The 12,439-nt window shown below is 43.6% G+C and overlaps 5 protein-coding genes across 5 annotated transcripts; all 5 read right to left on the bottom strand.

The window, feature by feature from the left end:
* Window positions 1-121: 121 nt before the first annotated feature.
* Window positions 122-2,562, bottom strand: EAE98_004284 (uncharacterized protein; the record flags this gene model as incomplete). Its single annotated transcript, XM_038951904.1, has 3 exons — window positions 122-1,220; window positions 1,271-2,225; window positions 2,283-2,562. 3 exons carry the CDS (start codon window positions 2,560-2,562, stop codon window positions 641-643), a joined length of 1,815 nt encoding a protein of 604 aa, XP_038811440.1. The 3' UTR covers window positions 122-640.
* Window positions 2,523-3,160, bottom strand: EAE98_004283 (uncharacterized protein; the record flags this gene model as incomplete). The annotated part of the gene is made up of 3 exons (XM_038951903.1): window positions 2,523-2,549; window positions 2,605-2,854; window positions 3,063-3,160. 3 exons carry the CDS (start codon window positions 3,158-3,160, stop codon window positions 2,523-2,525), a joined length of 375 nt encoding a protein of 124 aa, XP_038811439.1.
* A 2,675-nt stretch (window positions 3,161-5,835) lies between these two features.
* Window positions 5,836-7,107, bottom strand: EAE98_004282 (uncharacterized protein). The gene is made up of 3 exons (XM_038951902.1): window positions 6,769-7,107; window positions 6,158-6,683; window positions 5,836-6,093 (listed from the first exon to the last, which is right to left on the bottom strand). Exons 1-3 carry the CDS (start codon window positions 6,878-6,880, stop codon window positions 6,012-6,014), a joined length of 720 nt encoding a protein of 239 aa, XP_038811438.1. The 5' UTR covers window positions 6,881-7,107; the 3' UTR covers window positions 5,836-6,011.
* A 511-nt stretch (window positions 7,108-7,618) lies between these two features.
* EAE98_004281 (uncharacterized protein) lies at window positions 7,619-10,036 on the bottom strand (the record flags this gene model as incomplete). Its single annotated transcript, XM_038951901.1, has 4 exons — window positions 7,619-9,113; window positions 9,166-9,304; window positions 9,354-9,547; window positions 9,657-10,036. 4 exons carry the CDS (start codon window positions 10,034-10,036, stop codon window positions 7,619-7,621), a joined length of 2,208 nt encoding a protein of 735 aa, XP_038811437.1.
* Window positions 10,037-11,105: 1,069 nt separating this feature from the next.
* Window positions 11,106-12,155, bottom strand: EAE98_004280 (uncharacterized protein; the record flags this gene model as incomplete). The annotated part of the gene is made up of 3 exons (XM_038951900.1): window positions 11,106-11,438; window positions 11,492-11,847; window positions 11,921-12,155. 3 exons carry the CDS (start codon window positions 12,153-12,155, stop codon window positions 11,106-11,108), a joined length of 924 nt encoding a protein of 307 aa, XP_038811436.1.
* Window positions 12,156-12,439: the final 284 nt, after the last annotated feature.

The following is a 12,439-nucleotide window of genomic DNA, read 5'->3' as shown; positions in this document are numbered from 1 at the left end:
TGAAACCAATCGCATATAGAAATTTATATTCTTTTTGAATCGATGTGAAATAACAAATTGATCAAACTGACAGTAATTTTCTTACTTGAATTAAAACCTTCATCTTAGATTTGATAAAACCATGGTCCACCTTCTAGAGGGACGGAATCCCACATGATGAAAATTAGAATACAAAGCAAATAATTACCCCTTTTCCCAGTTTCGTACACAAGATTGATAGTTCATAACCTCATTTCTTTCCCATTCTTCTTTTCTATAATTCTGATTCCTAGAGTAGCAGGACACTTTATATTTCTCTGCTCTTTCCTGCGGAGGTGTTTTTTTGTAAGAGAAGTCTTAAGGGTGGTATATACGTCTTTCCATACCCACTCATCCGATCTTCCGACTTTTCTCGCGCTCGATGTATCCTATATCTCGTCTTCAGAGGTGCAATTACAGATCTGGGATTGTCCATGCATTGTTTCCTGGTGATTCGTTGACGTGAGTACTGACGTAGTGTGTTTGCCACAAAGCAGATATGATTAGCCATTTCGGCTCACAGTAATCATTTCATGGTAGGAAATCTAATGAAAAATTCCAACACGATTCTTCAATTCCATCCACAAGAGTACTGGTCGTCAAGCATGCCACGAACTTCACACTAAGAAGACGCATCCAACGCTTTAAACGCAGCATACGTCTGAGCGACGCCCACAAAAAAAGATGCCAGAGCGAGAAAGACAGTCAACAATCCAAAGATAATAACACCCATAAACGTATAATAGTTAAGCGCATCCCTAGAATCTCGTAGTAATTGTCGCAAACCATGTGGTCTTTGGTGATCCATATACTGTCTCAGATCTCTCACACGGTCTTCGAACATGCCGAAATTGGAGTAGGCAATTGTGCTCTTGTCTTGTTTTGATTTGATGATTCCTTGGAGATTCTCCCATCGTGACTCGTAGTACGATTGCACTCTGCCGGTCGCTGAATCGTCTTCTATCCATGGCATGTGGTATTCTTTGAGGGTTTGAATATCTGTATGTATTGGATTTCGGTCTTCGTCCATAATGGTCTCGTACTCATGCTTGAGCTTTTCCCTAACCCGCGATTTGTTCTTGGAGTTCTCGCCTAGAGTTGTGATTGAGAAGAGAATGGCCCATGTCTTTTCGATATCGGCCTTTAGCTCTTTCAAGATTGAAAGCTCTCGTGGCTGACGGTATATACTAGACCAACGGACGCTTTCAAGTCATTAGTATGATGCCGAACAATGAAAGATAATACAACTAACCAGTCGTTCTGAAAAATACTTAACATCCCCCAGACGAAGGGTCGTAGTCGTGCAATTTTCAAACATTTATTTTCATGGTTCAGGAGGAGATGTTCCTCGAAAATATCTGTCCAGACTATTCGAAGATCCCCAATAGTCTGCAAAGACCCAATGTTCAGATCGTCGATACGTCCAGAGCTAGTGGTTGGGCTTTCCAATAGAACTGGAGCATTCGAAGATTTTGATACAGATAGAATTGATACAACAAGTTCCGGTCCCTGAAAAGCAAGAATTTGTTCCAAGTTGGCACCCCCGCAAGCTTCTCTCAATAAATCCATAGGGGACCATAGTATCTGGCGGCTGTTGAGACCCAGGTCCGAATTATCTTCCATCAAACAATCATTGTATATATTCAGTGATATTGCAACAAGAATTATATGAAAGCTATAGTCCTGCCTCATTTCTTTTTGGAAATGAATGCTATTTGGATTCGAGGGGAAATCTTCGGGTTGGCGTAATACTCCGCTCGTGTAGCAACGCTCGAGAATAGCCCCAATTGTTGAAGTAGTAGAATATCTCCTTTCAATTGACGACTTGATGATGCAAATTAAAATCTTTACCAGAATTGCTGCTCGAGCGTCTGGATTATCAGTCCCAATTTCGAGCAGCCAGGGTATCATTTCTTTGTCGCACTCATTAAGTATTCTTTTCCAAAACCATCCTCTTCGCACTATCTCTGAAGCAGTTACAGATCTTTCTCCGTATCCAAAGAAGATCCTGAAGTGATTTTCCCAAATGGCCTCGAAATGTACACGATTGAATCTATCAAAGGGCTGCCCAAGATGATCCAGATGAATCACCTGATTACGGTTCACTTCAACCTTCCGAACTGGCCAGGGGTTCGCGCAAGCCCGAGTTAAGAATTCATGTAGGTACTTCGGGCGATTCAGTGGGCGTGGAACTTCCGAACGTGCTTCTGGGTATTATTCATTAGCACCTAATTTTGATTTAGTTGAAGAGTGGGATTTCGAACGGTAAGAGCGAATCACAGGAAAGCCTTCTGGAGCCGGAGCTGCGTTATACTCTAGGTCAATTTCACGAATGTTCGTCTTCCTTCTGCTTTCTTTCAGTACCTGTATCCCAAATTCTACCAGTTGCTGTAGCTTTGCGACAGGAACCGTGACTAGCTCTTCGTCTTCACGTTTGGACACGTCTGTCGTATCACGTGCATCTGGCGAGTTCCCATCAATCTGGGGACGGGAACCTGTGGCAGCTAATCCATACAGCGTACTTCGGTCATCTAAAGTAATCATTAGTTCTTATCATAAGAAGACATCGTCGCCAAACATGCCTACCCATGTCTCAATCAATTGGCGAGATCCGCAGTTAATAGTGCCGTTGTGTACATCAGATCGAGCTGCAGAACTATCATGACCATCTCGAGAAAACATTTTTTGAGTTGTTCCATCTTCTATCTTATCATTTTCGACATCTGTCCTTCCGAGATAAGATTGAGCTTCGTCAATGGGATAATTCCGCTTTGTAACGTTGTGCAACTCGTCCAACATTGTGGGGAAGTCGGCAACCTTGAAGTTTGAAGCAAATCTAGATGGCCTTTGATATATAACAGGTGAATAGGAACAAGTTTCCAGCTACGCAACAAGTGAGGTTCAGGAGAATACCCAATGTATACGCGTAAGCTTTCATTGTATCCCAGGCCAATAAGATCCTTCAATCCTTTCGATGCTTCATGATAATAATTCAATCAGGATCTTACCCTTGTTGTAATAGTCGTGTACACGACTTTACTCACGAACCATGACCATCAGTGATCCGGTTCAAACGATAGAATCCGAGAGCAGCATGATCAAAGGAGCCAAGGGTTAGAGGCTGTCTTGTTTGAATGCCCATTTCAAGCAGTCTGAGTCGAGAGGATTTCGTAAAGGGATCTTTTCTAAGATTGATTCTCTGATTCTAAATTAGTCCCTCAAACGGTACCCTAACAGTATTTCGGAGCTTACACGCACATGCTTGGACCCCCAAGCGCTCCTTCCTCAAGGTTAATCAACGGACCGTAAATGCTAAGCCCTGACTAGTTTCCGGATAACTGCTCATTTTTTCCCTTCTCCACGTTATTCCGACCGCTGTGATTCATAATCACGTGACATTGAATTACTTCATATCGAACCTAGATCACTCAACTCCAGTTGAACTCATGTATTTCGATTCCATCGCATAGGAAAGACGAAAAAGGACTTCAAGATAAGATAAGGGCAGCTGTTGAAAGGAAAATGAGAGCAACCAGCCTGTCAACCAGCAAAGAAACATTGATCAAGTCTTAAAGTTGGTGTTGGACTTCGAGAAGTGATGCTTACAATGTGCGTTATATAATGAGATACAAGGCACGATTCTACACGTTATGGTTTGGTTCCCAGCACTTGGTAAGAGTTTATGTACCACTGAAAAGGTCGAAAATCAAGCAGTTGCTCTTCAGTATCTGCAACACAATACCAGTGTCCCAGTATCCCTGTTCTACGAGCATGTATAATTGGTTATTTTGAGTATGTATTGTGGTAAGACATACTCAAGTACTTGATGAAATATACTGCGTCTTTCTTAAAAAGGAATACTCTGAACCTCAAGCAGAAGTGGGTCAAGAGTAAAACACTAGATTCTCATTGCCCTGCGAGGAGTCCCATGAAGTTCCAACGATATCTCGATGGGCTCAGTAAGTCTTATCTCATCATTCTTATATTTAGATTCTGCATATTGGTGTTTCCTCGTTCTACCCGCGTTGTATGTTGTTATATCTCTGCCCAACTAGGCACAAAAAATAACGCATACCAATGCATGCCATTTGCACCTATTTACGCCAAGGCGTTTGAGGTTCATCTCATTCCACATTCATACACAAGTGCAAGGCTTCGATCACATCTCTTTACCGATTCCTTTGTCTCCCAATACGATTAAGACCCTGTGTTGGAACCATATGTATATGCAGTTGCATTCAAGACCTGCACTGTGTATGAATCTGGTCTTGTTTCTTGGGGGAGTGTCCCAGTCTCATATAGTTATGTAGACACATGCGCCGTAATCATACCCACTCAACAAACGAGTCGAGACTTGAAAAATCGCAATTCGCGCACATCTATCATAAGCAGGCTTCAGAGCTGTATGCGCCATTGTCTAAAAACAGTGCAGGCGAATATAAAATGAATTGGCGTGAAACTTACACACCAGATTCACTAGAAGATGGCGACAACATGCGACACGGTACCAAACAAAGTGACACAGTGGGCAAGCTGAGCGGAATCTTGCGCTGCGAAAGCTAGCGATGCACCAAAAGTCAGAATTTAATATGCAGGGCATCAGAACGGCAGACAAGTTCTTGCGGTAGAAGAAAATCCTTCGAGCAGAACCTTCGATGAACCCATTCTTTGATCTCCACCTCGAAATACCAACTTTCAATTCAAAGAAATGCCCAAGTTTGACATTCTCACAAACCCCAATTCACCTCACCTTCACCCACCCCTTCCAACCCATCTTCACCCACCCCATCAAACCTCCCATCAAACCCCCCAATCAAACCCCTCCCTCGCCAAAAAAGTGCCCCACTCCACCCACCTCATTCACTCATCCACCCACCACCCCAAAAACAAGCCCCGACCCACCTGCACCCTCCAAAACAGCAAAACTTCAGCCGCGACGGCTTGCAGTCCCAGTCTACATGTACGATCAAGACAGTCCGAAACTGCCTTGCGAAACCGCACTCTATGCACTGTCCGATCGAAGTACCACAATGCGGAAGAAAGGCGAGATCTCAAACGGCGGGGAGTGAGAAATTCTAACCGCTGCGCCACGAGGCGTGTGGAATGCTTATGTTGGGATGTCGGAATCGGGGGTATATAAAGGTGAGGAGAGGGAGGAGGGTGGGGTATGGTAGTATTTGGGTTGGGCGGTATGAAGGGGTCATGATGATGTAGAGGAGGTTGGGGTGTGAGGAGGTTATGTTGTGTGCGTTGTTTGAGAATTGTTTATAGGTATCTGGGTAGTTATATGAATAGGCTCATCCATGACTCTACGATTTTTTTATCTGTAGGTACTCGTCACTGACTACATTCAAGTGTCCAATCTCTTGAATTGCTCATCTGCATTGAACTACTTTTACATGAGCGCAGCTTACTCTAACTTTATTTAACCACTCATCTAGCATCTCTTTTACTACTTTTCTTCCACTGGAAGGGTTGTCTTCTGCATAACCTCACATACATCAGAATCGAAAAACAGAACATTGCAGGGTGATATATTATTAGCTCTGCCTAACGAAGATCGAGCAAGCTCCTCATTATTCTCGGCCAAGAGTTTCTTTTACAGCGCTCACTCATCAAACATTGGACACTTGATAAATATTGGTGGTGTTATTAATATTATTAGGGTTATTAAGCTATCTGCCAGCAGTTGTAGTTCGAATCTTTTAGAGAAGAGTTAACTCGAAATCTATGCGCATCTAGAGAACTTCGTCACGAAAGTAACTGTAGCAAGACGAAATTCTCCAATCTGCATCCCTTTCTTCCCAGCGATACATCTCCCACCTCAACATTACTGCTAGTATAAATAAGCAGAGTCGATGGATCGAGCGATAATAACAACTGATATTTTACTTCCAAATACCCGTCGCCTTCAATGCAGCTGATGTAACGGATATGAGACAGTTTGTACCATTAGCAGTGCGCCAATAGAACAACTGATTTGTTCTCCGATTTTAAATCAAACCTCTTGAAGCATCGAGTCTTCTTCTCATAGCTAGGACCTCTTTGCATACCATATCGACCCACGCATCAAACCTACTTTCCATTAGTAAGCCGGACAAGGTTTCAAATCTACTCCGCCAAAACGTAAGAAACATACTCAGGAATCCCATCCCCCCAATCAACTTTCTCGTAAACCCCTTTTTCTTCTTCTTCCTTGGCCGTCAAACCTGGTCCTCTCCCAACCTTTCTATCTGCCCTCTCTGTTGCCCCAACTCCCATAAATAAAGCCCGCGGTGTTATTCCCACGCATCTCGCTACAAATTCTCTGAACTTCTGATCTGGCTCTATTGCTTCCATTGCACTAATACCACTCCTCAGATTGTTAGTTCTGGATTCAGTTGTGCCAGATACGGTTGTGCCAGATCCAATTGTGCCACTTTCCATTCGACATTTTCCAGATGTTTGGTATTCAGGATTGATTTTGGTATTGGAAGATGAAAATGGATTGATGTTTGGGCTTGGAGAAAGGGGAGCAAGACTTCTGGCAGGACGTCCTTCCATACGGAGATAGAATTCTTCGCGGGAAATATCGCGTCCCATGGCTCTGACAGTTTGAGCGTGGAGACGGGAGAGAATATCGAGATCGCAGGCATTAGGACCAATGGCACAAAAAGTTGTAGGATCTTGTGTATTTGGTTAGAATGAACTTCTGTTCCACGAGAAAGTCTTAGGGGATATATGCAGAGAGCGGTGCTAGTATTCACTTACGGATATTTGGTGGAAGAACCGGAGAAGGAGCTTCAGCTATTTGGGATATTTTTGGAGAAAAAGTATAGGAACTAGCACGACTTCCATTTCGTTTATCGGAATTGAAAGACATGGTTTCTGATTGTCAGAAATGAGTGTAATATGAGAAAAAGGATCTCTGGAGGGAATCCTTTGTTTCGAATTGATCTTTCTCTTCGAACCTATCGAATACAGTTGATGTTGAGGATAGGAAGATAGAAATTCGTATTGAAGGAAAAGAATTGATATGAAAAGGGAAGGAATCAAAAAAACTCTAAAAGTTAAGGTCCAAATGGACAGATTGGGTGACCTTTTATTCACTTTGTGTCTGTATGCCGATGAAGATGAAGGTGAACGGAAAGTTGAGCAAACATCAAATCAGTAGGTAATGAATGTATAGGAAAAAATTATTGCATGGCATGAGCACTCCAAGCATCGTGAGGCCAGGTAGGTAGTTCTCAGTTTTATTCCAACTTTCTAGGGCGAGAACTAGTTCCTACCATTTGAGATAATAACGAAAAGCTACAGTCGGGAAAGAACATGCAGACGTGAGCGAAGCTTACTCACGTGTTTCTCGACCTTCCTACGCTTTCAAAAACGCCAAAGTGTCTTCATGAAAAAACTCTCTATCGTCTGAGAGGGAGACTAAAAGATCTCTCTTGCCAGTCTACAATATCTCGAGGCAACATGGGATATTGAACGAGAGGCTTGCATAAATAATCATCACTCTTTGTGCATCCAAAGAATAAAAAGCTCGAAAGTAAAATGTAATTTTTATTGGCCTATCAAACTACCCTATTAATGACCTCTTTGCCGTAACCTTTTATTGGCCTCAAATCCAAGGACCACTCTGTAAAACAGCCCTATAATCGGTATCATTTGGACTGGAATAAACAGGTAAGCCTACATGTTCATTCAACCAATCTAATACCGTCTTATGCCACACCAAACTGTTCTCCTGGTTCAAAACCCAATGGTTTTCATCTGGGAAACTCAAAAATTTACTCTCAATTCCCTTTGCCTGGAGAATGTTGAATGCAGCAAGACCTTCCGCGATTGGAAGACGGTAATCCAACTCATTATGGTTAATTAGATGAGGAGTAGACCAGGCATCGGTGTGGTTTGCCGGATTCCAACGTGCGTAATTGTCAAAGTTTTCCCAGAGTGTTCCGTTGAAATCATGTTGCATGAACCAAAGTTCCTCGGAGGAATATTGGGCAAGAGTGGAGAAACACCCGTCGTGTGTGAACAAAGCCTTGAATTTACGACCGAGAGGTTGGCCTTGAATCCAGTTTACCATGTATCCACCATAACTGGCACCCAAAGCGATAGCTCGATCTGTGTCAACGTATGGGAGATTCTCTTCGATATATTCCCAACCTTTGACGAGATCGTTGTATGGTCTACCACCCCACTGGTTTTGAATTCCGTCGGTGAGATTCTGACCAAATCCTGTACTACCGGTAGGGTTGAAGGCTACAACAACATAGCCTTGTTCAGCGAACACGGCCATGTTCCAACGGGTACTCCAAAGATCTTCAGTTGCTCCCTGAGGTCCACCATGAATGTAGAATGCTAGGGGGTATTTTTGACCTTCAACAAATGTACTTGGTTTAATGACCCAGGCGTGGACTAGGTAGTCTCCATCGCCTTGGTAGAAAACATCAGAGATGAAATCACGGGAAAGTCCATACGCTTTGAGACTGTTGAGATTAGCTGAGATAGTGGTGACACCAGATGATGCATTGGTGGCAGCTGAAACGCTGGGGTCAACGGAAGAGAAGACCGAGTTATCGAGATAGCTTGAACTGCTAATAAGTAACTTATCTTTTCCTTGAGGGTGAAGATCTGTTACACCGCCATCTTTGTAAATAATGGATGGGAGGGTTGTGTTTGTAGGATCCGAAGAAAATGTAAACAGTCTAACCCTAGCGAAATCTTCGGCTACTGCATGAATAGACTCTCCATCTTGGCTGTAAAGGAGTGTGCTTGGGCTACGATCCCAAGCTCCCTTTCCATCTTCTGAGGCAAAGAATTCAACAGCAGTCAAATCGGAAGTGACATCTGCTACTTGTAGAACGCGGTTCTTGTCACTTTCGTAGGCGATATGTGCCATACGAACGAAAGCAAGTGAAGATCCAGAGGGTGAAAAGACAACAGCGTCCGAGGCACCCTCGAGATTGGGAGTGGAAACCACTTTTAGTTCCGGAGAGGTTTCGGTAAATGTCGTCAATGGTACATAGTAAACATCGGACTTGGTTGTGGTAGCTTGATTCAGAGTAATGTCCTTGGCAATGAAAGATAAACCTTTGCTACCGATGTCAAAGCTGTTCGAAATTAGAAAGTTTCCCAGAAAGTAACATGACGTCATTCACTTGCCTGTTTGTAGCACCGAATGGTGGGACGGGCGATTCGAGTCCAGATCCGTTCAAAACATTAATTGGTTCGCTGAGGGTATAGTTACTGCCAGTGGTTGACAAAGCCGCGTACCAAATACTGTTTCTTTGAGGTGTGACGTCTATTCTATGTTAGTGCTGGTTTCAAATAGAATCTTGGGAGTTCCTCACAAGTATCCCAATGCCTCACGAAAATGGTGGTATACGCTCTTCCGGTCGAATAAGGTGTAGGAGCGAGTTCTGAATTGTACAAAGTACCATTAGGTAAAGCTTGGCCACTGAATGCAACACCAAGAGTTCCCTCGCCGATGCTAACTAGCTTGAGGTTGTCTACTGCTCCAGGAACAGAACCTGCTGAGATGGGTCTATAAGAGGGTCAGAATTGAGTCAAGATGCAAACAGGAATCCGTTTTGAGGTTTGCATAGTCTTTTGTATAGTCAAAGACCACATGACGAATGTAATAGAAGACTCACTTCGCACTTGGTGCCGTTGCGTCTCCCACGACGAAACTAGTGGATCCATCATCCTCCGAAATGAACCAAATAATCTTACTTCCATCGCCTAACCAATTGGCATTGCTGATGCCACTAGAATTGCTGAATAGCCAAGATGTACCATTCGCAAGGTTCATCACACGGAGCTCATGAGAATTGTGATGCTCTTCAAATGAATAGGTGGCCACAGTGTAAAGTGCAAGCGTTCCATCTGCATTTGGGATTGCCGACCCTCGACGAGGAGAACTCAACATCGCTTGGGGAGTGAATGTCGGTGTAGAGTTGGTGTAGGTAGCATTAGCTACCCCTGCGGATAGCAGTGCCACCAGCGACAAAGAGCTCCTCATCGTAAAGAGCATGATGAGCGAGTATCCTAGCGGACTGTGAGGAAGGGCGGTAAGAGGAGGGTGACTTCGAGACACAACTTATCGGGGAAAAGCCGAGCTTTTATATATTTACCATTCATCCCATTGAGCCCCGCTAATTGGATTGTTATCTCGGGCTATGATGTCGTGCTAGAGCGCCAAGCTCCATAACAGTAAACATATTGACAGTTTACATCCGAAGTTTAAACAAGGCAATATGCATTCACTCAACGGTAAAGTCACACAAAGTGCGGAGAAAGCTTTCCCCTGTATTGTTCGTCTGTGGTCTTATCGTAATACCAGGATTCTATAAGGTAATTCCAATTGTTTGGGAAGATCGGCCAGGGACACACCAGTTTGAATTGGCTCATTCATCTGAGTTTACTCGTATCGATCCAAATGCTCAACCATGAGGCTGGGCCAATCTAAACCTGAGGGGAAGGTCCGTAAAAATGCTATCGGAAGCTATCATCCAAAAGGAAGGTGGGAGTGTCTTGGCTATAAGCGCCAAGCGCCAAGACACGCCACGATAAATTGTTGGTGGGAATTGAGATAGAAATGAATGTAAATCACGTGATTTGCCTCCAAAAGCACGAGAGCTCTGCGATTGCGTGCCCAAAATTGTGAGCCGTTCTCCCGTTCTAATAAGCCGACCTATACTTCGAGCGAGTCTTGATCCGTGTTCCGAAATGGATGATATGATGAGTATGAATTTTAACAAGGGGTCAATGCAAGTGATCAACAATCTGAAAGCTACAACGATCTTAACGGATACCCAGACACGACTTCAAGCGAGAAATGGAAGTCTAAAGACCCGAAAGTTTGGAAGAAAAGTGATTTTCTCCTTTTAGAGATTGCAATGGCACCTATTAATCACCAGTAGTGGGTATTTAATCGACTCAAAGAAAGGCGTATTATGTGTGCTCAAATAATGCATTCATAGCCATGGGCCAGAAACCGATCGGCACACCTTGTACCTTTCAGAAAATATAGTATACATGCTACATACGCTTGTAGTACAGTGGAGAGAGTTTATTTAATTCGCCATTACCATCCCAGTTCATTATGCCTTTTTATTTTTATCCTCAAATGCCTCAGTGACATTTAATCCCAATCCCTCCGAATCCAAATACATCTTGTTGCGTCCACCAGCCTCTTGAATGATTTGAGCGATTGCTCTAGCATTCTCGATTCTCTTCAAATCGACGTATGATCGACTCTTCTTGATAGCATCACCAATCAACTCCGCAGATCGTGCTTCTCCCTGGGCCTTAACAATCATAGCTTGCTTCTCTTGACGTGCCTTGTCAACTACGAACGCAGCACGCTGGGCTTCTTGCTGTGCAACTTGCTTGGCCTCTACTGCTGCTGTAAACTCGGGAGAAAATGCGAGATGCTATTCACTCATTAGCATCTGTGTCGTTTTTAGAGTATCTTATAATATCATACCGTTAGGGAAACATCATCAAGCATGATGTTGAACCTAGCTGCTCTCTTCGACAAATTCTCTCTGACTAATCTTGCAACCATCTCACGTTGGGTGATCAACTGACTGGCGTTGAATTGCGCAACTACACTCTTCAAAACTTCATTCACAATAGATGGCAATACTCTCTCATCGTAGTCGGTACCTAAGGTTCGGTAGATTTGAGGAAGGGCATCGATTCGAGGCCTTGAGAGAACACGGCAGGTAATGTTGACCATCTGTAAATCCTTTGTACCGGTGAGGGAGGCGACATTGCGTGGCTTCGCTCGAACATCATAATCTATAGGGGTCTCAAACCATGGGATCTTGATATGTGTACCTGGAAAGCAAAATTGTAATGTTAACCACCACAGTGCGTGAAATAATCGCCTCAGGAAAAAGTAAATACATACCTTCACTGTAGATTTGCTTGCCAACACCGCCCAATCTCGTATATTTGATAGCTCTGTGACCACCGTCAACGTTGAAAAGCGCATTATTTCCAACTACCATGATTCCACCCAGTGCAATAAGTGTAGCCACTCCACCTGCTATTCCCTTTGGTGCCGGTCCTCCGCCACCACTTCTACTTGCTTCATTTGCCATTCTCTGCAGCCTCTTGAAAACATCTTGTGGATTGTTCGACATGATGGCAGCTTTCGAAAAGTCGGACACAATATCGGTCTGCGAGTTATTGTGGCGGGGTTTGAGGGGAGTAAATTGTGATGCGGAGGGGGAATTTGTGAAGCTCTATGATCAGATCAACGAAAACCGTCCTAGCGTATTTTTAATTTAGCCGCACCTTCACTCCACACAAGCTTTGACGCCAAGCCATAGTGAAAGTCGTGAAGCGCGATGAACTAAACCTTACTATCATTTCTATCGAGGACGTATTCCCCTTCCATACTGCTCAAAACAATATAAAAAAATCG

The sequence above is a fragment of the Botrytis deweyae genome (genome assembly GCF_014898535.1).
Source record: "Botrytis deweyae strain B1 chromosome Unknown BDEW_008, whole genome shotgun sequence".
Classification (NCBI taxonomy): domain Eukaryota; kingdom Fungi; phylum Ascomycota; class Leotiomycetes; order Helotiales; family Sclerotiniaceae; genus Botrytis; species Botrytis deweyae.
Note: the sequence above shows the minus strand (reverse complement) of the source record. Positions and strands in the feature narration are given on the sequence as shown.